Source organism: Aedes albopictus, chromosome 2 (assembly GCF_035046485.1).
Source record: "Aedes albopictus strain Foshan chromosome 2, AalbF5, whole genome shotgun sequence".
NCBI classification, from domain to species: Eukaryota; Metazoa; Arthropoda; class Insecta; order Diptera; family Culicidae; genus Aedes; species Aedes albopictus.
Window position 1 is genome coordinate 324646618 of NC_085137.1, and position 19062 is coordinate 324665679.

The following is a 19062-nucleotide window of genomic DNA, read 5'->3' on the forward strand; positions in this document are numbered from 1 at the left end:
TTTAAATGATATTCATGCTCCTGATATTATAAATGAATGCTTGATATACGTCAATCCATTCAAGACATGTTCGAAAATTGAATTTCTGCCAGCTTTTCTTAAAACTGGACCACTTCTAGACGGTTCTGGTTCCAATCCCTCAAAAATCCATCCTGATTTTTTCCTTACCAGGCTGGCAGCATCAGGAACAGTACAGTGATAACGAATTGACTAATGATAAAAGTCAACAAATGTCTATTTTACAGTTCAATTGCCGAACCATGTAAGATCGCACTCAATTGGCTATGAGCAGATCTACCTCACAAGTGATAGAACAAAGGATTTTGCCTCTTTTGAGTAAAAACAACAACCAGATGATGGTGTTTGAAGTGGAGTGTTCATACGGATCAACGTTCCTCCCGCGCGTACCGTTTACATAAGTGGGAGTAAACTGTGCCGCATAGCACAAAGAGAGCAAACATAAAACAAAGTCAAATGCCGCCGCCAAAGCGAAAAGTGCCATTTGGCACGAAATTTTCTCTTCCATCGCATCGCCGGGACCCCGCGGCAACGAAACCAACCCGGTTTTAGCGGAAAGCTCTTTTTTCTCAAACGTGATCATCCCCCTCTCGCGTAAGCGCGACCACACCACGGAAAGAGCCTTGCATTGTGTTTGATTTTCGCATTGTGTGCCCTTTCGGATTGAGTGAAAATATATTTCATGCTGCGCCCCGATGTAGTTCAGTGCAGTGATAACCGGTGGTGCCCTAGAGTTGACTGCCATAACGGAAGCTGAGACCGACCTAGTTTAAAAGTTCTGGATGCTGAATCAATAATGTAAAGCATGAACCATTGAGAGTTGGGAGTTTCAGTCCGATCGGGAGTGAAAGCCAAGCTGCCAAGAACTGTTTCAAAGCGGTTGAAATAGGGAGCGAAATACCAGAATAGTTGACCAATACATAACCACTTCTGTTATTACAATAACAAAAAAATTACCTAACTGTTTTTCTCTCGATTTTGCAATCTTTGAAATTTATTTTTGCTTTCATTTTTGTACCTCTTGTGATGTACCTCTTCGTACTACCAAATACATACACGATTTGCAAATGAATAACATAAGTGTAAGATTGTGGTATTTTCTTCAGATCGGGAGAATAATCTGGGTATGACACTGCTTGAGTTTTATAGTATTAGTTACATGATCAACTGCTATTGTGCAAAGTAAAATATTGATAAATTGAAGCTTAAAGCTCAAAGTATTCTATGACCATTTTCACAGTTGTTGCATGAGAGCCTTCTTTGCTAATTTATTATTTTAATTTAAAAGAACAGCCTATGATTTTAAAAAGGGAAATTTTATTATAAGAAACGTTATCCATGAGGCCAAAAAAACGGTGTTGGGTCGGATCACTAAGCAAAAGCAGGGTTTAAATATGTCAAAAAATGTCATTTGATTATTTACCTATTTCACTGCCCTCAGCATGAAATGTTCATCGACGATATCCTTATATCACTATAACTTATCAACATTATTGAAGGTTTGTGTTTACGGATGGAAATTTGCATTAGATATGGTAGAATTGGAAAGTTTCATGACATTTGTTCATGGAGGTAGTCTCTAGAGAAATCATTGAAGAAATCCCTAAAAGAATCATCGGAACAATTTTTGGAAGAATCTTTGAATAATCAATGGAAGAATCCCAGCAGAAATTTCTTGCAGAATCTCATCAGGCATTCCTGGAAAAATTCTAAGAGGATTTCTCAAAAGATTAATCTAGCAATTCTTGTAGGGGTGACTGCTGAGGCTCCTCCGAAAATTCCTCTTAGGATCCCTCCAGGATTTCTTGCTGGGATTCTTCTCCAAGGATTCATCTCGGAATTCCTCTTGCAATACATCAAGTAAACAACAGGGATTCCTTCAAATACTTCTTCTTGAACTTCTTCCGAAATTCTTGCTGAGATTTCCTAGCATTTTCAGTAGGAACATCTCCAATTATTGCTCTTGAGAGTCCTAGAGGACTTTCTGGAGGATTCTATGAAATATTGCATGGGAAACCCAGAAGAAAAATTCAGGAAGATTTTTTCCTGAAATGTCTAGAAAACCCTGAGTAACAGTCCTGTAGTAATTCCAGCAGTAGTTTCTAAAATAATCTCAAGAGGATTCCCAGTAAGAATACTTAATCCTAAGTAGGAAAAATCTATTAATAAATTACAGCAGGAATTACTGGAGGAGTCCCACCAAAAAAAATCTAGTAGTAATGCCAGAAGAACTCTTGGGTGAGTCCTTGCACAAATTTTTGGAAGAATCCCAAAAATAATTCCGGGAAGAATCCTTGTTAAAAATCTGTGGAGGAGCCACAGGAGAAATTTCTGGGAAAGTCCATGGAGAAATCCCTATAGATGTACCGATAATAATTTCTGAAGGAATCCCATCAGGCATTCTCGGATGATTTTTGAGAGCGAAATCCAAATGTATCCTTGGAGAAATCGCTATAAGAATTATTGTGGAAATGTTTAGAAACGTCCCTAGAGGAATTCATGAAAAAATTCTGGGTACAATACCTGGCGTGGATTCCTTGGAGGAATCCCAGGAGAAATTCCTGAAGGAACCCTTTCTTCGGCAATCCCCTAGAGAAGCCAATCAGGTATTCCTGTATGTATAAGAATATGTTTAAATTTCTACAAGGAAATTTAAACATATTCACATATTCTTTCTGTGATACCTTCATGGATTCCTCCAGAGATTTCTCCAAGGTATTGTATAGAAGTTCCACTTGTGATTTATTCTAAGATTTTTCAACGATTTTTAGAATTTTTTCTTACAGTACCAACAGAAATTCCTGCTAGAATTTCTCCAGGAATTCTTGCTTGGATTTCTCAAACATTTTCAGCTAGGGTTGCTCTAGATATTCCTCTTGAGAGCCCTTCTAGAATTCCTGTGTCCTGAACCGACGTTTTCTGTCCAATTTTTCGAACTAGACATGCATACGAGTATGCTGTGAACAAATTTTTCGAATTCGTTAAATATTTGCTGATTTTAGTTCGTTTGGCCGTCACGCGTTAAAATGGCCACGTAGAACTGAAATCCGGAACATCCGGAATCGGTTCCGTAGCGGCGGCATGTTCATAGTACAGAGCAATAATTGTATGGCCAAATACTTTTCCAATACAGGTTTCAGAACGAAAATATGTGTGAGATTCAAGGAATTGCCGAAAAATACCCCCGTGGCAAGGTATTTTTTAACACCCAGAAAGGGGGGAGGGTCAGGGTGATGCCACACCCAGATAATAAAAGATCAATGAACTGCATTTAATTTCAAATTGGTTACAAATTTTTCGATTGTATGGTCTTTGAGAAGTAGCCGTTTGAAAAAAAAAAGTAGTTCGTCTAGGGCTTCAGAGGGCTAAAGGAATACCTAGGGGGTCCCTCGGAGAAATCCCCGGTAGAATTTCTGGAGGAAATCAAGCAGGAATTCTTGGATGAATTCCTGAAATAGTCCCTAGGAAAATTCCTAGCCTAAGCTAAAATTCACGAATAAAAAGAAATAAAAAAACACAATAATTATTGCTGAAATCCCTACAAAAACCACTGAATACATCCCTAGGAGAGTTCATATAGAGATTCCTGGAAAATGTCCTGCAGGAATACAAGCAATAATTTCTGGAGAAACGTTAACAGGAGTTCTTTAAGGAATCCCATCAAAAACTTCTGAAGGTTGCGTGGAAAAATCTTAGGGATATATCTGAACGGAATTTTTTGTAAATCCCCAAGAATTCCTGAAGGAATTTCCGGAAGAATTCTTGAAATTCCTTGAAGAAATCCAGCACGAATTCCTGGAGGAATTGCAGCAAGAATATTTGGAGGAAATCTAAAAGAAATTCTTGAAACAGTACCTAGAAAAATCACTAGATAAATTCTTGGATAAATGCTAGGAGTTATCCTAACAGAAATTATTGAAGAAATTCTTACATAAATTTCTGGATAAATCCCTAGATGAGTTTTTGTAGGAATTCATGGAAAAATCTTGCAGGAGTACCAACAAAAATTTCTGAAGGAATCAAAACAGTTCCTATCACACTAGGGACGTCTGAAAAAAAGCTTAGGGAAATATCTGGAGGAATTCTTATAGAAATCCCCGGAAATATTCGTGGAGGAAGTCCTGGAGTACTCGAGTCCTTATCGAAATATCTGGAGGAATTATTATACAAATCCCCGAAAAAAAACGTTTAGGAAGTCCTGGGGGAGTTCCTGAAGGACCACCTGTAGAAATTCCAGGATTTAAAAAAAATGAAATCTAAAAAAAAGCTATGGTGGAAACCCTAGAGATTTTTTTTAGAAATCCTTGAAAGACTCTCGGCAGCAATTAAATCTACAGTAGAAACGCATAAATCTAAGCATAAATTTCTAGAGCAATCCCAGTATTCCTGTGAGAGTTTCTGGAGGTATCTCTGGAAAGAAGCAGCAACTTAAACATTTTTCCACGTTGGGACGAGATTTATTTGAAAAAATATTTTCTACCCCAGCGTCACATGCTTGGGGATGTCTCACTTGTAAGTTGTAATCATATCAATAGGCAAAGTTCAGAGGTTACCAAGAAGAAGAGTATCTTCTTTGAACGATATTTTTTTAAAAGGTTGGATAAGGTTAGCTGCTAAAGGACTATAAATGTGTTGGTTTGCTTAGCCTTTTTCAAAAGTTACGCGAGATTTTTACGTTACGTAATTTATATATGATGCCAAAAGACATCAATTGCATTAGTATTGATTTTAAAATGGCAATGTTGAGGGAAATACCTTTTATTTCTCTTGTTCAATATCGGATCAAAAACACTGACATCGAGCGTTGAAAAAATCAGCTCTTTACTGTATATTTGAAGATCGCTTTATCTAGCTTAGAAAATTTCCAGTACATCGAAAGCTCGTGGATTATAATCTATGCTATACTTAGAGCCTGCTTAGTGTGCAACATTGGAAAATTTACTTATACTTTATTTAGTGCAAAATGTCATCAATCAACTTATACATACTTGTTAAAAAAAATTCATCATCGAGCAAATCATTTCACTTTTCAACTACGAGCAATTCCAACTCTATTCGGTCAACACTTTCTTCGACGCAACACTTCAATTAAATTAATACATCACGGAACTCTTTAATCCAAGTTTCGATTTCTCTGTTTTGTTTCTTTTCTCTTCCTCTCATTTTTATGTATGTATACCAACTTCGCGGCCTGCGCTTGCCAAATGTCGATCACCACCATCATCATCACCACCGCCATGATCATCTTCGTATGCCGGGCGCGTCCGTCGAACAAACAAACAAACAATCCAATCGTGGCGGAACTTGAAACCTCACCTTCTTCCGTGGACTCCGTGGACAACCCCAACCTCGTCGTGGTGTCTCGGCCGTGGTGCAAATCCCCGCGACCTGATCTGCAATTGTAAATCGTGCCCGCCACGGATGTGCTGCCGCCGCCGCCGTCGCTCTGGTTTCTCTTCTTGGCCCGCGGCCGCCCAACTGGACCAAACGGACAACGGAACGTGTGGAATACGACGGCTATTAAAACAAGGTCGCTGACGATCCCGAAACGCTGCGAATCAAGCAAAACACGAAAAACATCTCCAACGTTGCCTACCACGGTGACTTACAGAAGAAAGCTGCCATGGAAAGACAAAGAGAATGTACAGAAATTATCGATAGTAAAGGTGAGTGAGTTTGCAGCTTTTCTGCGCGGGGGTGTGCTTTCCTCTGTGAGGTGGGTTATTGCACTTTTTAGGCATTGGGATGGTCTTGTGTATACACTACCCACCCAGATCTCCCAGAGGGACCTAGTTTTTCACTTTTTGTTCCCGCAAGCTCCCCTTCATCGGGACCATCGGGGGAGCAGTTTCCTCGTGTGTCGTTGTTTGCTCTTTGTTTTCTGTATTTTATCGGGACGGTTGCTTTATTGGTGAAGATCTTCAAATTCATTCTGCTAAACTTTCGATACCCATCACATTTTACGAGATACCACAACACGCCAAAACTTTAATAGTTAAGCCGTTAGTACACAGGGTCAAATATTTGTCCAAAAAGAAACCAATGCTCAAACATTTTGTTTGTCTCGATTGAATTTTTATTAATGTCAAACTGATGTTGTTTCTTGAGTTCTGTTCTTGTCAAATTCTCTGACCCTGTGTACTTCAGGCCTTAGATGACCTTTATCTATGGATTTAGATAAACAACAAATTGATCACGAAATTTCTCAGCAGTGTTGTTTAAAAGAGGAATGATAGAGCTACTTTTTGCAGATATAAAAAGTTGGGTTGGCCATATTGATTTCGGCCGCCATCTTGAGTTTATTTACAAAAACTTTTTTTTCATCATGTTGGCAACCACCGATTTTAAAATTGTTTGCACCAATTGAGAGCTGGGGCATTTATACACAACATATCAAAAATATAGAGATGTATGTTTTTCCTTTCAAAAGTTATCTGCAGTTTTGTAAATCATACCACGTTTTCTCCATACATTTCCATGCGTACCATCAACGACACGCAACAGCATCAGAGCAGGCGTAAAGCATGCACACACAAACACACCTGCAGCAAAATTTAGGAAAATTTGAAGTTCGTTCCCGTTTTTAACTGTTTCTCAATGATGCGAGAATTGTTTTTAAAACTTTTATAGTGTTTTGAAAAGCCGAAACTTTCAGCTATTTATTAGTGGGTTCAGAGGTTCAATTAGTGTTCGTAAACGCTGTGAAATAACGCTGCATTTATATAAACAGCCGGCGCCTGGTCCAGTGCGCAAAAGTGACATGATTTACAAAACTGAAGATAACTTTTGAAAGGAAAAACATACATCTCTAATTTTTTGATATGTTGTGTATAAATGCCCCAGCTCTCAATTGATGTAAAAATTTTGAAAATCGGTGGTTGCCAACATGGTGAAAAAAAAAGATTTTGTAAATAAATTCAAGATGGCGGCTGAAATCAATATGGCCGACCCAACTTTTTATATCTGCAAAAAGTAGCTCTATCATTCCTCTTTTAAACAACATTTCGTTTTGAGGTGGTTCTTGGAGAAACTTTTGAGTTATAACGGTTTAAATGAGCCAACAATTGACCAAAATCGAGGGGTCCGTAAAAATGGTTGTGGCTTTAACTAACGGGGGGTCCATCAATTTGAGTAACCAAATGCATTTTTCTTTCTTTATTGGCAAGGACTTTTAGAAAATCGCCACCTAAAACATTTTTGAAGACAAGGTGTAAATAGTGGGACGGTCTCAGCGAGAGTTACCCTTATATTATTTTTCGTCATCTAAAATCGATTTAAACACGTTTTGGAAGACGGTTCTTTTTAATTCTCGATTTTTTGAATTTTGATTTTGCATTTTTCTAGTTCAATGATTTAAAAAAAATGTAATTACGCTTTAAAAGACACCAAAAACCATTTTGAGATATACATTACAGTCCTAAATAGATATCAGCCAAAAATATAAAAGTATTGATTGCCCACGAATCAAAAATTACCAAAATGCTCAAACTATACCTCGTCTAAAGGCGGGGTTGGGTATTAGAGGGATAATATCAAGTTTCGTAAAAAAAAACTGGAATCCACAAAAAAATTTATTATAGTCAGTAATGTATGTTGGTGGGTTAAATCTTTGATAAAATATATTATGGAATTCCATCTCAATGATGTCTTCATTCTCTGTAGACATTTTATTAATTTACTCATTTTGTAATTATTTTTTAAAAATCTTTCTTTTCTGCTGGCATGGTAGCAAGTCTACCTAATTGTTATTGTCCATATCGGATAATTTTAAATGAATAAATATTTATCGTGAACGTGGACACACAAGGCACATGTCTAGATTTTTGATTCAAAAAATCAATATCGTTAACGAAGTATCTAAAATAAAAAAAACTTCAGGCTATTCAGATAACTTTCTCGTAGGGTTTTTTTAATTCCCGTCTATCTAAGCGTCGACCTATAATGATCTAATCTATTCTTGCGCCTACCACCTCAGGGATATCAAATAGTTTATAAATGATATGGAATATGAATTTGTTTAAAGAACTACAGATTCCTTAACCTTGCGCGCCCGTTAGATGCTGAAACTGTTTTTTTGGTTGTGTTGTACTTTTTACAACGGCGCGAAGTATTAAGATTGAATAATTGTCCCTCGTTTCCGTCTAGTCCACGTCTATTTTGGGCAAAAACTGAATTCAATTCTCAGCACACCTTCTACGTGAGACTATGGTACATAGGATGGTCAAAAATTATGATTTAACCGTAGGTGTTTATTCAAAAAATCGGTCAAATTCTTCGCAATCCAAATCAAATTATTTGCTCAAAGCTCGATTGAGCAGAAAGTTTTTAATTAAGATAGAGGTACTTTAGGGTTAGAATGACGATCAAAATATGTCAATTAATATTTTTGCCCAACAGATCTTACTACGCCATCACAGTGCAACGAATAAATCTCTCTCTGTGGTTGTGAAATACGCTGTTTCGTATGGAGAATATCCACGAACATATTTGCTTGCATTCTCCCTAGACGAAGACAACTTGTTGTCTACATTTTTCCGACGGGAAGAAGTGATTTGTTTAATTAATTGAACAGCTTTTGCTGCATTTTGCAGCAGTGAAGTGCAACTTCGAAGTGCCACAGAGCTTTTGTGGGGTGTGAATTGAAGGTTGATTCAACAAGAGAAGTGAAATTTGCACGGCAATAAGAATAATTCGGCTATCTACTGCTTTGGTGTGGTTGCCTTCGTCGTACACAAAACGAGAAAACTTATCAACTCGTAAGTAGAGTGAAATTGAAACGTGAAATTCACTGTAATTATCCGATTTCCAGTGCTAAAGGGGCTGGTTATATTTGCCTGAGAAATTCCCAAAGTATATTTGATGAAGGGGGTGGAAGCTCAGGTAGAATATTATCTCCTGGGCGCCCATTAAAAACACCACCCCCGGCGAAGACTGGCGCTCGAGCCTAGCTATTTAGCACTGTAGTTGGAGGAAATGCCAATGCAGAACCCGTAGCTTCCGGGAAGGTAAGCCCAGCTCCCTGGGTTAGTGGGTTGGTGTCAGGCCCTGCGAGCCAGCCGTAAAAAAGACTAGCACCGGAAAATCAACAAGAGAAGAATGCGAACCGATACCAATGGCGACGACCACAGCGACGAAAAGGGACTTGCGATTGGAAGCTCGGTACGTGGAACTGCAGATCTGTCAACTTCATCGGGAGCACCCGCATACTCGCCGATATACTGAAGGACCGCGGGTTCGGAATCGTAGCGCTGCAGCAGGTGTGTTGGACAGGATCTATGGTGCGAACGTTTAGAGGTAATCATACCATCTACCAGAGTTGCGGCAACACACGTGAGCTGGGAACAGCTTTTATAGTGATGGGCGACATGCAGAGGCGCGTGATCGGTTGGTGGCCGATCGATGAAAGAATGTGCAGGTTGAGGATCAAGGGCCGATTCTTCAACATTAGCATAATAAACGTGCACAGCCCTCACTCCGGAAGCACTGATGATGACAAAGACGCATTTTACGCGCAGCTCGAACGCGAGTACGACCGCTGCCCAAACCACGACGTCAAGATCATCATAGGGGATCTAAACGCTCAGGTAGGCCAGGAGGAGGAATTCAGACCGACGATTGGAAAGTTCAACGCCCACCAGCTGACGAACGAAAATGGCCTACGCCTCATCGATTTCGCCGCCTCCAAGAACATGGCCATTCGTAGCACCTTCTTCCAGCACAGCCTCCCTTATCGTTACACCTGGAGATCACCACAACAAACGGAATCGCAAATCGACCACGTTCTGATTGATGGACGGCACTTCTCCGACATTATCGACGTCAGGACCTATCGTGGCGCTAATATCGACTCCGATCACTACCTGGTGATGGTTAAACTGCGCCCAAAACTCTCCGTTATTAACAACGTACATTACCGGCGGCCGCCCCGGTACGATCTAGAGCGACTGAAGCAACCGAATGTCGCCACCGCATACGCGCAGAATCTCGAGGCAGCGTTGCCGGACGAGGGTGTGCTCGATGTGGCCCCTCTAGAGGACTGCTGGAGTACAATCAAAGCAGCCATCAACAACGCAGCTGAGAGCACTATCGGGTACGTAGAACGGAGTTGACGAAACGATTGGTTCGACGAGGAGTGCAGAGCGGTTCTGGAGGAGAAGGATGCAGCGCGGGCGGTAATGCTGCAGCATGGAACCCGACAGAATGTGGAGCGATACAGACAGAAGCGGAAGCAGCAGACCCGTCTCTTCCGGGAGAAAAAGCGCCGCCTGGAAGAAGCGGAGTGCGAGGATATGGAACTGCTGTGCCGTTCACAGGAAACACGCAAGTTCTACCAGAAGCTCAACGCATCCCGCAAAGGCTACGTGCCGCAAGCCGAAATCTGCAGGGATAAGGACGGGAGCCTCCTGACGGACAAACGTGAGGTGATCGAAAGGTGGAAGCAGCACTTCGACGAGCACCTGAATGGCGAAGAGAATGTAGGCACGGAGGACCAAGGCAGCGGAGGAAATGACTATGTTGGTGCAGCAGAGGACGGGAACGAACCAACTCCCACGCTGAGGGAAGTTAAGGATGCCATCCACCAGCTCAAAAACAACAAAGCGGCTGGTAAGGACGGTATCGCAGCGGAACTCATCAAGATGGGCCCGGAAAAGTTGGCCACCTGTCTGCACCAGTTAGTTGTCAAGATCTGGGAAACCGAACAGCTACCGGAGGAATGGAAGGAAGGGATAATCTGTCCCATCCACAAGAAAGGCGACAAGTTAATGTGTGAGAACTTTCGAGCGATCACCATTTTGAATGCCGCCTACAAAGTGCTATCCCAGATCATCTTCCGTCGTCTTTCACCTAAAGTAAATGAGTTCGTGGGAAGTTACCAAGCCGGTTTCATCGACGGCCGGTCGACAACGGACCAGATCTTCACCGTACGGCAAATCCTCCAGAAATGCCGTGAATACCAGGTCCCAACGCATCACCTGTTCATCGACTTCAAAGCGGCATACGACAGTATCGACCGCACAGAGCTATGGAAAATTATGGACGAGAACAGCTTTCCCGGGAAGCTGACTAGACTGATAAGAGCAACGATGGACGGTGTGCAGAACAGCGTAAGGATTTCGAGTGAACTATCCAGTTCATTTGAATCTCGACGGGGACTACGACAAGGTGATGGACTTTCCTGCCTACTATTCAACATCGCCCTGGAAGGTGTTATGCGACGAGCCGGGCTCAACAGCCGGGGTACGATCTTCACGAAATCCAGCCAATTTGTATGTTTTGTGGATGACATGGATATTATTGCTAGGACATTTGGAACGGTGGCAGAACAGTACACCCGCCTGAAACGTGAAGCAGCAATGGTCGGACTGGTGGTGAATGCGGCTAAGACAAAGTACATACTGGTAGGTGGGACTGAGCGAGACAGGACAAGCCTTGGCAGCAATGTTACGATAGACGGAGATACTTTCGAGGTGGTAGAAGAATTCGTCTACCTCGGTTCCTTGCTAACGGCTGACAATAACGTGAGCCGTGAAATACGAAGGCGCATCATCAGTGGAAGCCGTGCCTATTATGGGCTCCAGAAGAAACTGCGGTCAAAAAAGATTCACCCCGCACCAAATGTACCATGTACAAGACGTTAATAAGACCGGTGGTTCTCTACGGGCACGAGACGTGGACGATACTCGAGGAGGACATGCAAGCACTCGGAGTTTTCGAGCGACGGGTGCTAAGGAAGATCTTCGGCGGCGTGCAGGAGAACGGTGTGTGGCGGAGAAGGATGAACCACGAGCTCGCTGCACTTTAATGGCGAACCCAGCATCCAGAAGGTAGCCAAAGCCGGAAGGATACGGTGGGCAGGGCATGTTGCAAGAATGCCGGACAACAACCCTGCAAAGTTGGTGTTTGCTAACCATCCGGTTGGTACAAGAAGGCGTGGAGCGCAGATGGGCGGACCAGGTGGAGCGTGATCTGGCGAGTGTTGGGCGTGACCGACGTTGGAGAGCTGCAGCTGCAAATCGAGTATTATGGCGGCAAATTGTTGATTCAGTATTATCATGAATTTGATGTTAACTAAATAAATGAAATGAATTTGATGAAGGCACTTCAATCGAAATTACCTCAATAGAATTTCCAAAATAGGCGGAATTTCCAAAATTGCGAAGCATTTCCAGAGGAACTGACCATAATAGTTCGCTAAAAGAATGTTGGAAAAATCCCCAAAAGAATTACTGAAGAAATTTACATAAAGAAAATGCCGAATGTGTTATCTATGGAATTTACAAATGATTTTGAAGAGTAGCACCAATCTCAATAAAACTAACCAACGAAGTTTGCAAAAGAGTTACCTGAGTAATCCACAAAACAATTTTCGATTAAATTTCCAAAGTTTTTTTTATTGCTCTTTACCGGCTATACCAGTAGGCTAGTATGTCTGAAATAGACAAAAAACTCAAATTTCGAAGATACAGTGTGTGTTAAATTGACAAATTGAAAGATACATTTGTGAAAAAATACTACTTGTTTTGGAGGGATTTAAACGCACGACTCCGTCTCGCTTGTTCGGTGCTTCAACCAACTAAATCGCCGAAAAAATATAAAAAAAAACTGAAGGAATTCCAAAAGGATCGTCAAAGAATTTTCCGGAAGAATTTCCCAAAGGTAGTTCCTGAGAAACTCGCAAAGAAATTACCTAACAAATTATAGAAAAAATATCAAAAGGAATTCACAAAGGAATGACTTAAAGAATTGCCGAAGAAATTAAAAAAAAATTGCTTAGAAAATTCTCAGGAAGGAAGTACGGTAATTCGCCAATTTTTGAACGGTTAGTACCGACATTTTGATTTTCGTTAGTTTTTCCGTGCATAATTCCACTTTAGTTGGAAAATATCCAGTGAACGTCTAGATCTACTTATCCCTTATACTGCCCATTGAATTTGTATTCCCTTAAATTCCATTTTCTAAGAGAAAATAGAACATTTGTATGGGAAGTCTTAACCCAAATGTTGAACGCTTCTTTAAGCTAGCTCATCCTAATGTTGGACGGTTCTCGCCAATTGTTGAACGGTTGAAGCTTTGTTCGTAATTGATGACGTATAACCCGACATCAACCTATCATTCACCTGTTTTTATTTTGGCCACTAAAACCAACATAGACACGACAGTTACCCGATGTGGGTCCAACAGTGGTCCAACATTTTATAAAAATTGGCCCGACATCCGATTTTTTTTCGCTCTGGCTGATTTTTTTCCGGGTTTTTCGTGTTTTGTGCCCAGCTAGTCCGAGCTAATGACAATTAATTTAAATGACAAGGAATGGCACATTTGAAGAGAGTTCTAGTGGACTGAAATCGATTTAAAGATGACTAGATGCAAAAATGGCTGACAAGATTTGATTAGAAGCGATAACGAAGAAAAAAAGTACGCCTTTAAAAGCCCCTGAAACCCATGGGGCCCACTCAACCCCCAAGAACACTTATGGAACGACCCTGTAATCTCTTGAAAACCTTTGGATTGCTCCTGAGCCTCCTGGAACGCCTTGAAATACTCCTGGGATCCCCTGACACTCTGAATTCCTCTTGAGAACACTTCTGAAACGCCCTTGAACCCATTGGAAACCACTGGAATCTTTCTGAAGCCCACTGGAACACCCCTAGAACTAGACATGGGTAGCTCACTCGCGAGTCGACTCAAAGAACCGATTCGCGAAACCGAGTGAGTGAATCACGATTCTTTTCAAAAGAGTTACGATTCGCTGAAGTTCATTACGAGCACAACAAGTGCCGACAATAGTTGGATCAACTGCGTACTTAAGTGATGTTTAGACACAGAACATCGTAATCTTTTCAAATCGTTCATTTTTCTTTCGTATATTGTATGGTTGGCTCGCGCTAGTGATTCGACTCTTTAGTGGAAAGAACCAAAATCTGTGTAGAGGTGGTGGGGGTAAAGTGGACAACCTAAGCATTTTGGTCGTTTCCCGCGGAAATGCGGCAAAATCCATCTGCTTTTCCGAGTAACATGGAAGGTAATGATATACTCTGGAAATCTTGTAAGGGGTTGCATTTAAAAAATATTGTTTTCTTTGATTATTTTCTTCACCAAATCGTGCATCAAAATAGCGTGAAAAAAAATGGTGGGGGTTAAATGGACAATCGATGGGGTAAAATGAACAAGTCGTTAAAAGTTATATAACAGCATTTTGTTTCTATGTTTTTAAATACAAACTATCAAATTTCATACGATACCTTTATTTTGTTGTTTTCAAACTTTTAATACAAACTTTGAAACACACTTAAATAATTATTGTAAAAATAGCGTAAAAAAACAAGCACTGTTTTGGATGAAAATTATATTTTGTTGATATAAAATATTTTTTTATAACTTTTTACTACAACTACCTCACGAAAGGGTATGACGGCTGATGATTCTGAAGTTTGAAAAAAAAATATGAAATTTTGGTGAAATTTGAGCCGATTGTCGATTTTACCCCCACGGTCTGATTTTGTTAAAATTATTTCTAACTAGCTGTACCCGGCAAACTTTATCTTGCCTACTGCGTTTTATGACGTTTCAAGTTTCTAGCCAAAACCAAGTTCCCGGTCAAAATATATCAAACATCGATTTTCAAAAATCTCAATATTTCTTTATGTTTTTCGGCTCATAAACCTTCCTTGGGGGAAAACTAACAGAACAAAATAAAGATGACCCAAATCGGACGTTCCGTTCGCAAGTTATGAGCGGTCCCACGTATGCCACTGCATTTTTATATACATAGATATATTCTTCTACGTGGACTTTATTGGTTTAGGGTGTAAAACTTGTAATAAATTTGAAAATAACTTACGAGAAAACTTTGGCAATTATAAGCAGATTTTACATCATTTCCAATTTTTATCGTGATTTCTAAAGTTTTTGTCATCCTGAAGAGGTTTATTTGATTTTAATGTCCAAGATCAGCAAAAGTATAATGATTCATGCTTAGGCATAAGCTTCAATCGTTGAAACATTTTGAAAAGCAATAAAAGCCACGAAGCTGTACCCTGTCCATTTTACCCCACCTGTCCACTTTACCCCCACCACCCCTATCCTGCTTTTATTGCGTCGACAGCTGAGTCGACGTCCATACCTTGTGAGCTAGAAAACTGTATACCACTTATCCGCGAGCGGTAATGGCGGCGGCGGGCACAAATAACCGATTCGAATTTTGTCGTTTCCTGGGGATCGCAATCGGTTGGCGCCACCAAACGGTGGGTGAAGGGGTGAGGAGGAGAATAAAACTGTTTTGACTTTCCCCCAAGAAACGTCAAAATCCGAACCGGTTGGATATGCCCACCGCCGCCATTACCGATCGCGGATAAGTGGATAAAAAAGAAGTCGGCTGGCATCGAAAAATAACATTTTTCATCGAGCTACGGAAAAGAGTTACTGAATCGGTCAAAAGAGTCGACTCTTTTTTTAGAGTGAATCGGTAGCGATTCACTCTCAAAATTGAATCATTTTCCCATCTCTACTAGAACATCCCTGGAACGCCTTTGAAACCCTGAAATGTACGGTTAGGTAAACTGAAAAAAAAATTCCAGCAGTCATGCTAACATCGAAGGTTATGCCAGTGTTCAAAAATTGGATCATGGATACATAATGATAGTGTGATTAGAAAAATATTTTTTTCAAATTAAATTAGGGTAGGTAATCAAAATTTGAACCAAATTGTGGCTTTCTGAAGCAGTGCAAATTTTAAGTGATTTTTTCTCCCACATGGAAATATTTTACTACGCCAAAATCGTATGTACATGAAAGCCACTGGTATAAGCTTTCTGTTAAATGGTAAAAAGTTTGTATTTGCACCGAATTTCATTGAAATATTCGATTATTCGTCAGCAATGATTTTAATCTTAATTTGAACCATCGTAATCATAATTTGAACCAATTTTAATCTTAATTTGAACTACTGGCGGCAGCAGCTCGAGCAACTCACAAAACAGCCAATTCCATGCTAAACAATCAAAAATCACATGAATCTGCTAATTCTCATACCTATTTTTCATTAGCCAGTGGAATCTCAACTCAGAATGTTCGAAATTCTTTAGGAATTTGGAAACTAAATTTGGAATTTTTCATCCCCCAAGAGTAAACAAAGCAACCACTAGCGCAATCTACGGGCCAACACTAGAAGCTCACCCCCGTTTACTAGTTCAAATTTAGATTACAAATGGTTCAACTTAAGATAACATTCTCCAAGTAAGAATCACTTAAATTTGATAATTTTATGACAAATAATGCGGAATATTGTTCGGTTGGTCGATTCTACGATAAATAAGCTTTCATCTGATGTATTCACTTATTGCGTGTGATGCAATGCATGAGCTGTATGGGTGCACCGAAAATGGGCTTTCTCTGGGGGAAATAGGTGAAATCACAGTGATTTTTCAATTGCTTATTTTCGATGGCAAAAACGCTTTTTTCAATGCTTTTAAAGCTTACACTGAAAGCAGCTTTATAGTGAAATTTACTGAAATGGGGGTTATAATTAACAGACTCGCACCAACGTTTTTCAACCGAAGTGACTTCATGTTTATTATAAGAAGAATTATAGTATTTTTTTACTATCCTTCATAGCTGCTGTTAAGGTTGTTGTCTCTACTATTGAATATACTATTCATCAGTAGAATATACAATAGAAGGTAGTCATCTTGACTATTTCAGATTTACTATATCATGGTGTTATTTTTGTAGTTACATGGTAATTTGAAATAAAAAATGTTTATTTAAAATCCAAATTGAAATCATTTTATTTTATTTGTACACAAAATATACATATACTATAAAACACCTATCAGCATATTCAAATTAAACCTTTTTAGTTCATATAACGCTGGCACGATTGGCCGATGCCAGCAAGAATACGCCAGATGATACTGCGCACCTCTTAACCACCTTAACCTCTGCGCACCATCTCCTCTGGGAATTTCTCCTGGAAATTTGTGGAATTGTCCTTGAGCATCAATACTGAACATATCAAAGCAACTAGTGTGAAACAGAAACCAACTCTGTTTATCAACTTATGTAAACTTACCCAAATCCTCTCAATCAGCTCGGAAAATGGTCATTGAGGCCGTCGTAATCCGGGACCTTTCTAAGTCAGCATCTAAAACAGCAAAGCACCAACGAATTATATAAAATTGTGTTGACGTGAAATAATATTTAACCTACCTTCAATAACCGATTTGTCGGACGACGTTTTTTGCACTCCGTTTATTTTTTATTTTTCAAAAAGGGTTATCTATGATCTATCTTGAAACAATCCCTTTTGTAAACAAAACAAGTATTTGCCTGTCAACAAATACCTGACTACATTGACAGTAAAATTAACCACAAAATAACTTCGGCTACATTTTGTTGGTATAATATATATTTAATTCTACTACAAGCGTCGTACAATTGAGAGTGTGACATTACTAAACTATATCTTTTTATTATATTTACCGCACGTATAGTAGTTTATATTATCAAAAGTGCTCATGCTAAGAAGGTATTTTAAAAACACTGAGTTGTTAATTTTGCCATAGAATCACGATGAAAAATAGGTTCAAAACAACAATTTTCCAGTCAATTTCACTGATTTTGTGATACATTTAACCAAGTTTTATGCTTGTGGATTCAACAACGCGTTTATCGTTCAGATTACAATGAAATTGATTTCAGTGTAGGTTATCAGATTATATTACGAAAAACTGTTTATGCAATTCAGTATCATAATTTACATTTTATATAACTCATTTTGGTATCATAATGGCCAATTTTTCGGAACTGGCTCATTATGCAACTGAAATGAGTTGTATAATGAAAAATAGTTGTATAATGTTCATAATGCAACTCATTTGAGTTGCATTATGAACATTATGCAACTCAAATGGGTTGCATTATGAAAAAATCATTGCATAAAATTTTGTATGGAACTCGTTGCAAAACTCGATTTTTTCAGCACTCTTCGTATTTATCCAACTCGGTAAGCCTCGTTGGATAAATGTACGACTCGTGCTGAAAAAATCAACTTTTTGCAACTCGTTACATAAATAACTATTAACATCTTTTTCGGTACAATATTTGCCCAAAAAGTACGTCATTTCAATGAATTTCAAAATAGTTCAAATTAAGATAACATTTTGACTAGTTCAAATTTTGATTGAAAATGTGATTTTGAACAATGTTAAACTGTTAATGACATCCTTCCAGTTCTTGTAACTATGATGTGCCTTTGATATTCTCGATATATGGTCGATTTGCCCGCAAAGCTTATTTCGTAATAGCAATTTCTTAAAATTAATCTTAAGAATTGTGCAGTTTTCGTTTCATCAGCGATACAAAATTTTCAATCAATATTTTTGACGTAAAATATGTATAATTTTGTAACTTAATTAGAGCAATATCGTGACCCACATGTATATGCATCTACATCATACGTTTACGTTGGTTGAAAATGATTTAAGTAAGATTTATAATAAAATATTCCGAAACTGTTCAACATTTGGGTAGTGTTCAACAATTAGCGAATTACCCTACTGTCAGAATTTGCTAGGGAATTATTGAACAAATTCGCAAAGAAATTCCGAAGGGATTACTGGAGAAAAAGGAATTGTTGTAACTTTTGAAGTAACTCTCACTAGAGTTCCAATTAATCGAATCAAATAACAAAATATTGCGTAGCACATTGTTGCAACGCATCTCAAATTATCCTTATCTCAAGACTTGCAGAAAATTTGAATAAATAATTGTTGTAGCTTTCTCAGTCTAGTAGATTGAAACGGCTAGTTTGGTAAAGCCTGACGTTTCGGCCCCGTGTTTTGAGTCGTATACCTACTCCAAACGGAACGATTGCAGTTTGATCAATCAGATTGTTTTTTTTTTTGTGTCACTGCGGTCGCTACACATTACAAGTACATCATTTGGCAGCCTTGTATATTACTTGGCAGTCTTGTATGTAATATGTCATAATTGAGAAAAATAAATTAAAACGAATCGATCGCAAATGATCCTTTTCAAACGAAA

General features: G+C 39.2%; 1 protein-coding gene across 3 annotated transcripts in view; it reads left to right on the forward strand.

Moving 5' to 3' along the window:
* LOC109404276 (LIM and SH3 domain protein Lasp) overlaps positions 1 to 19062 on the forward strand; it is a 182512-nt gene that overhangs the window by 135122 nt on the left and 28328 nt on the right. For all 3 annotated transcript variants that reach the window (XM_062852427.1, XM_062852428.1, XM_029879828.2), the window contains exon 4: positions 5549 to 5684. In XM_062852427.1, the coding sequence (XP_062708411.1) occupies positions 5549 to 5684 (136 nt within the window). The remainder of the gene's footprint in view (positions 1 to 5548; positions 5685 to 19062) is intronic.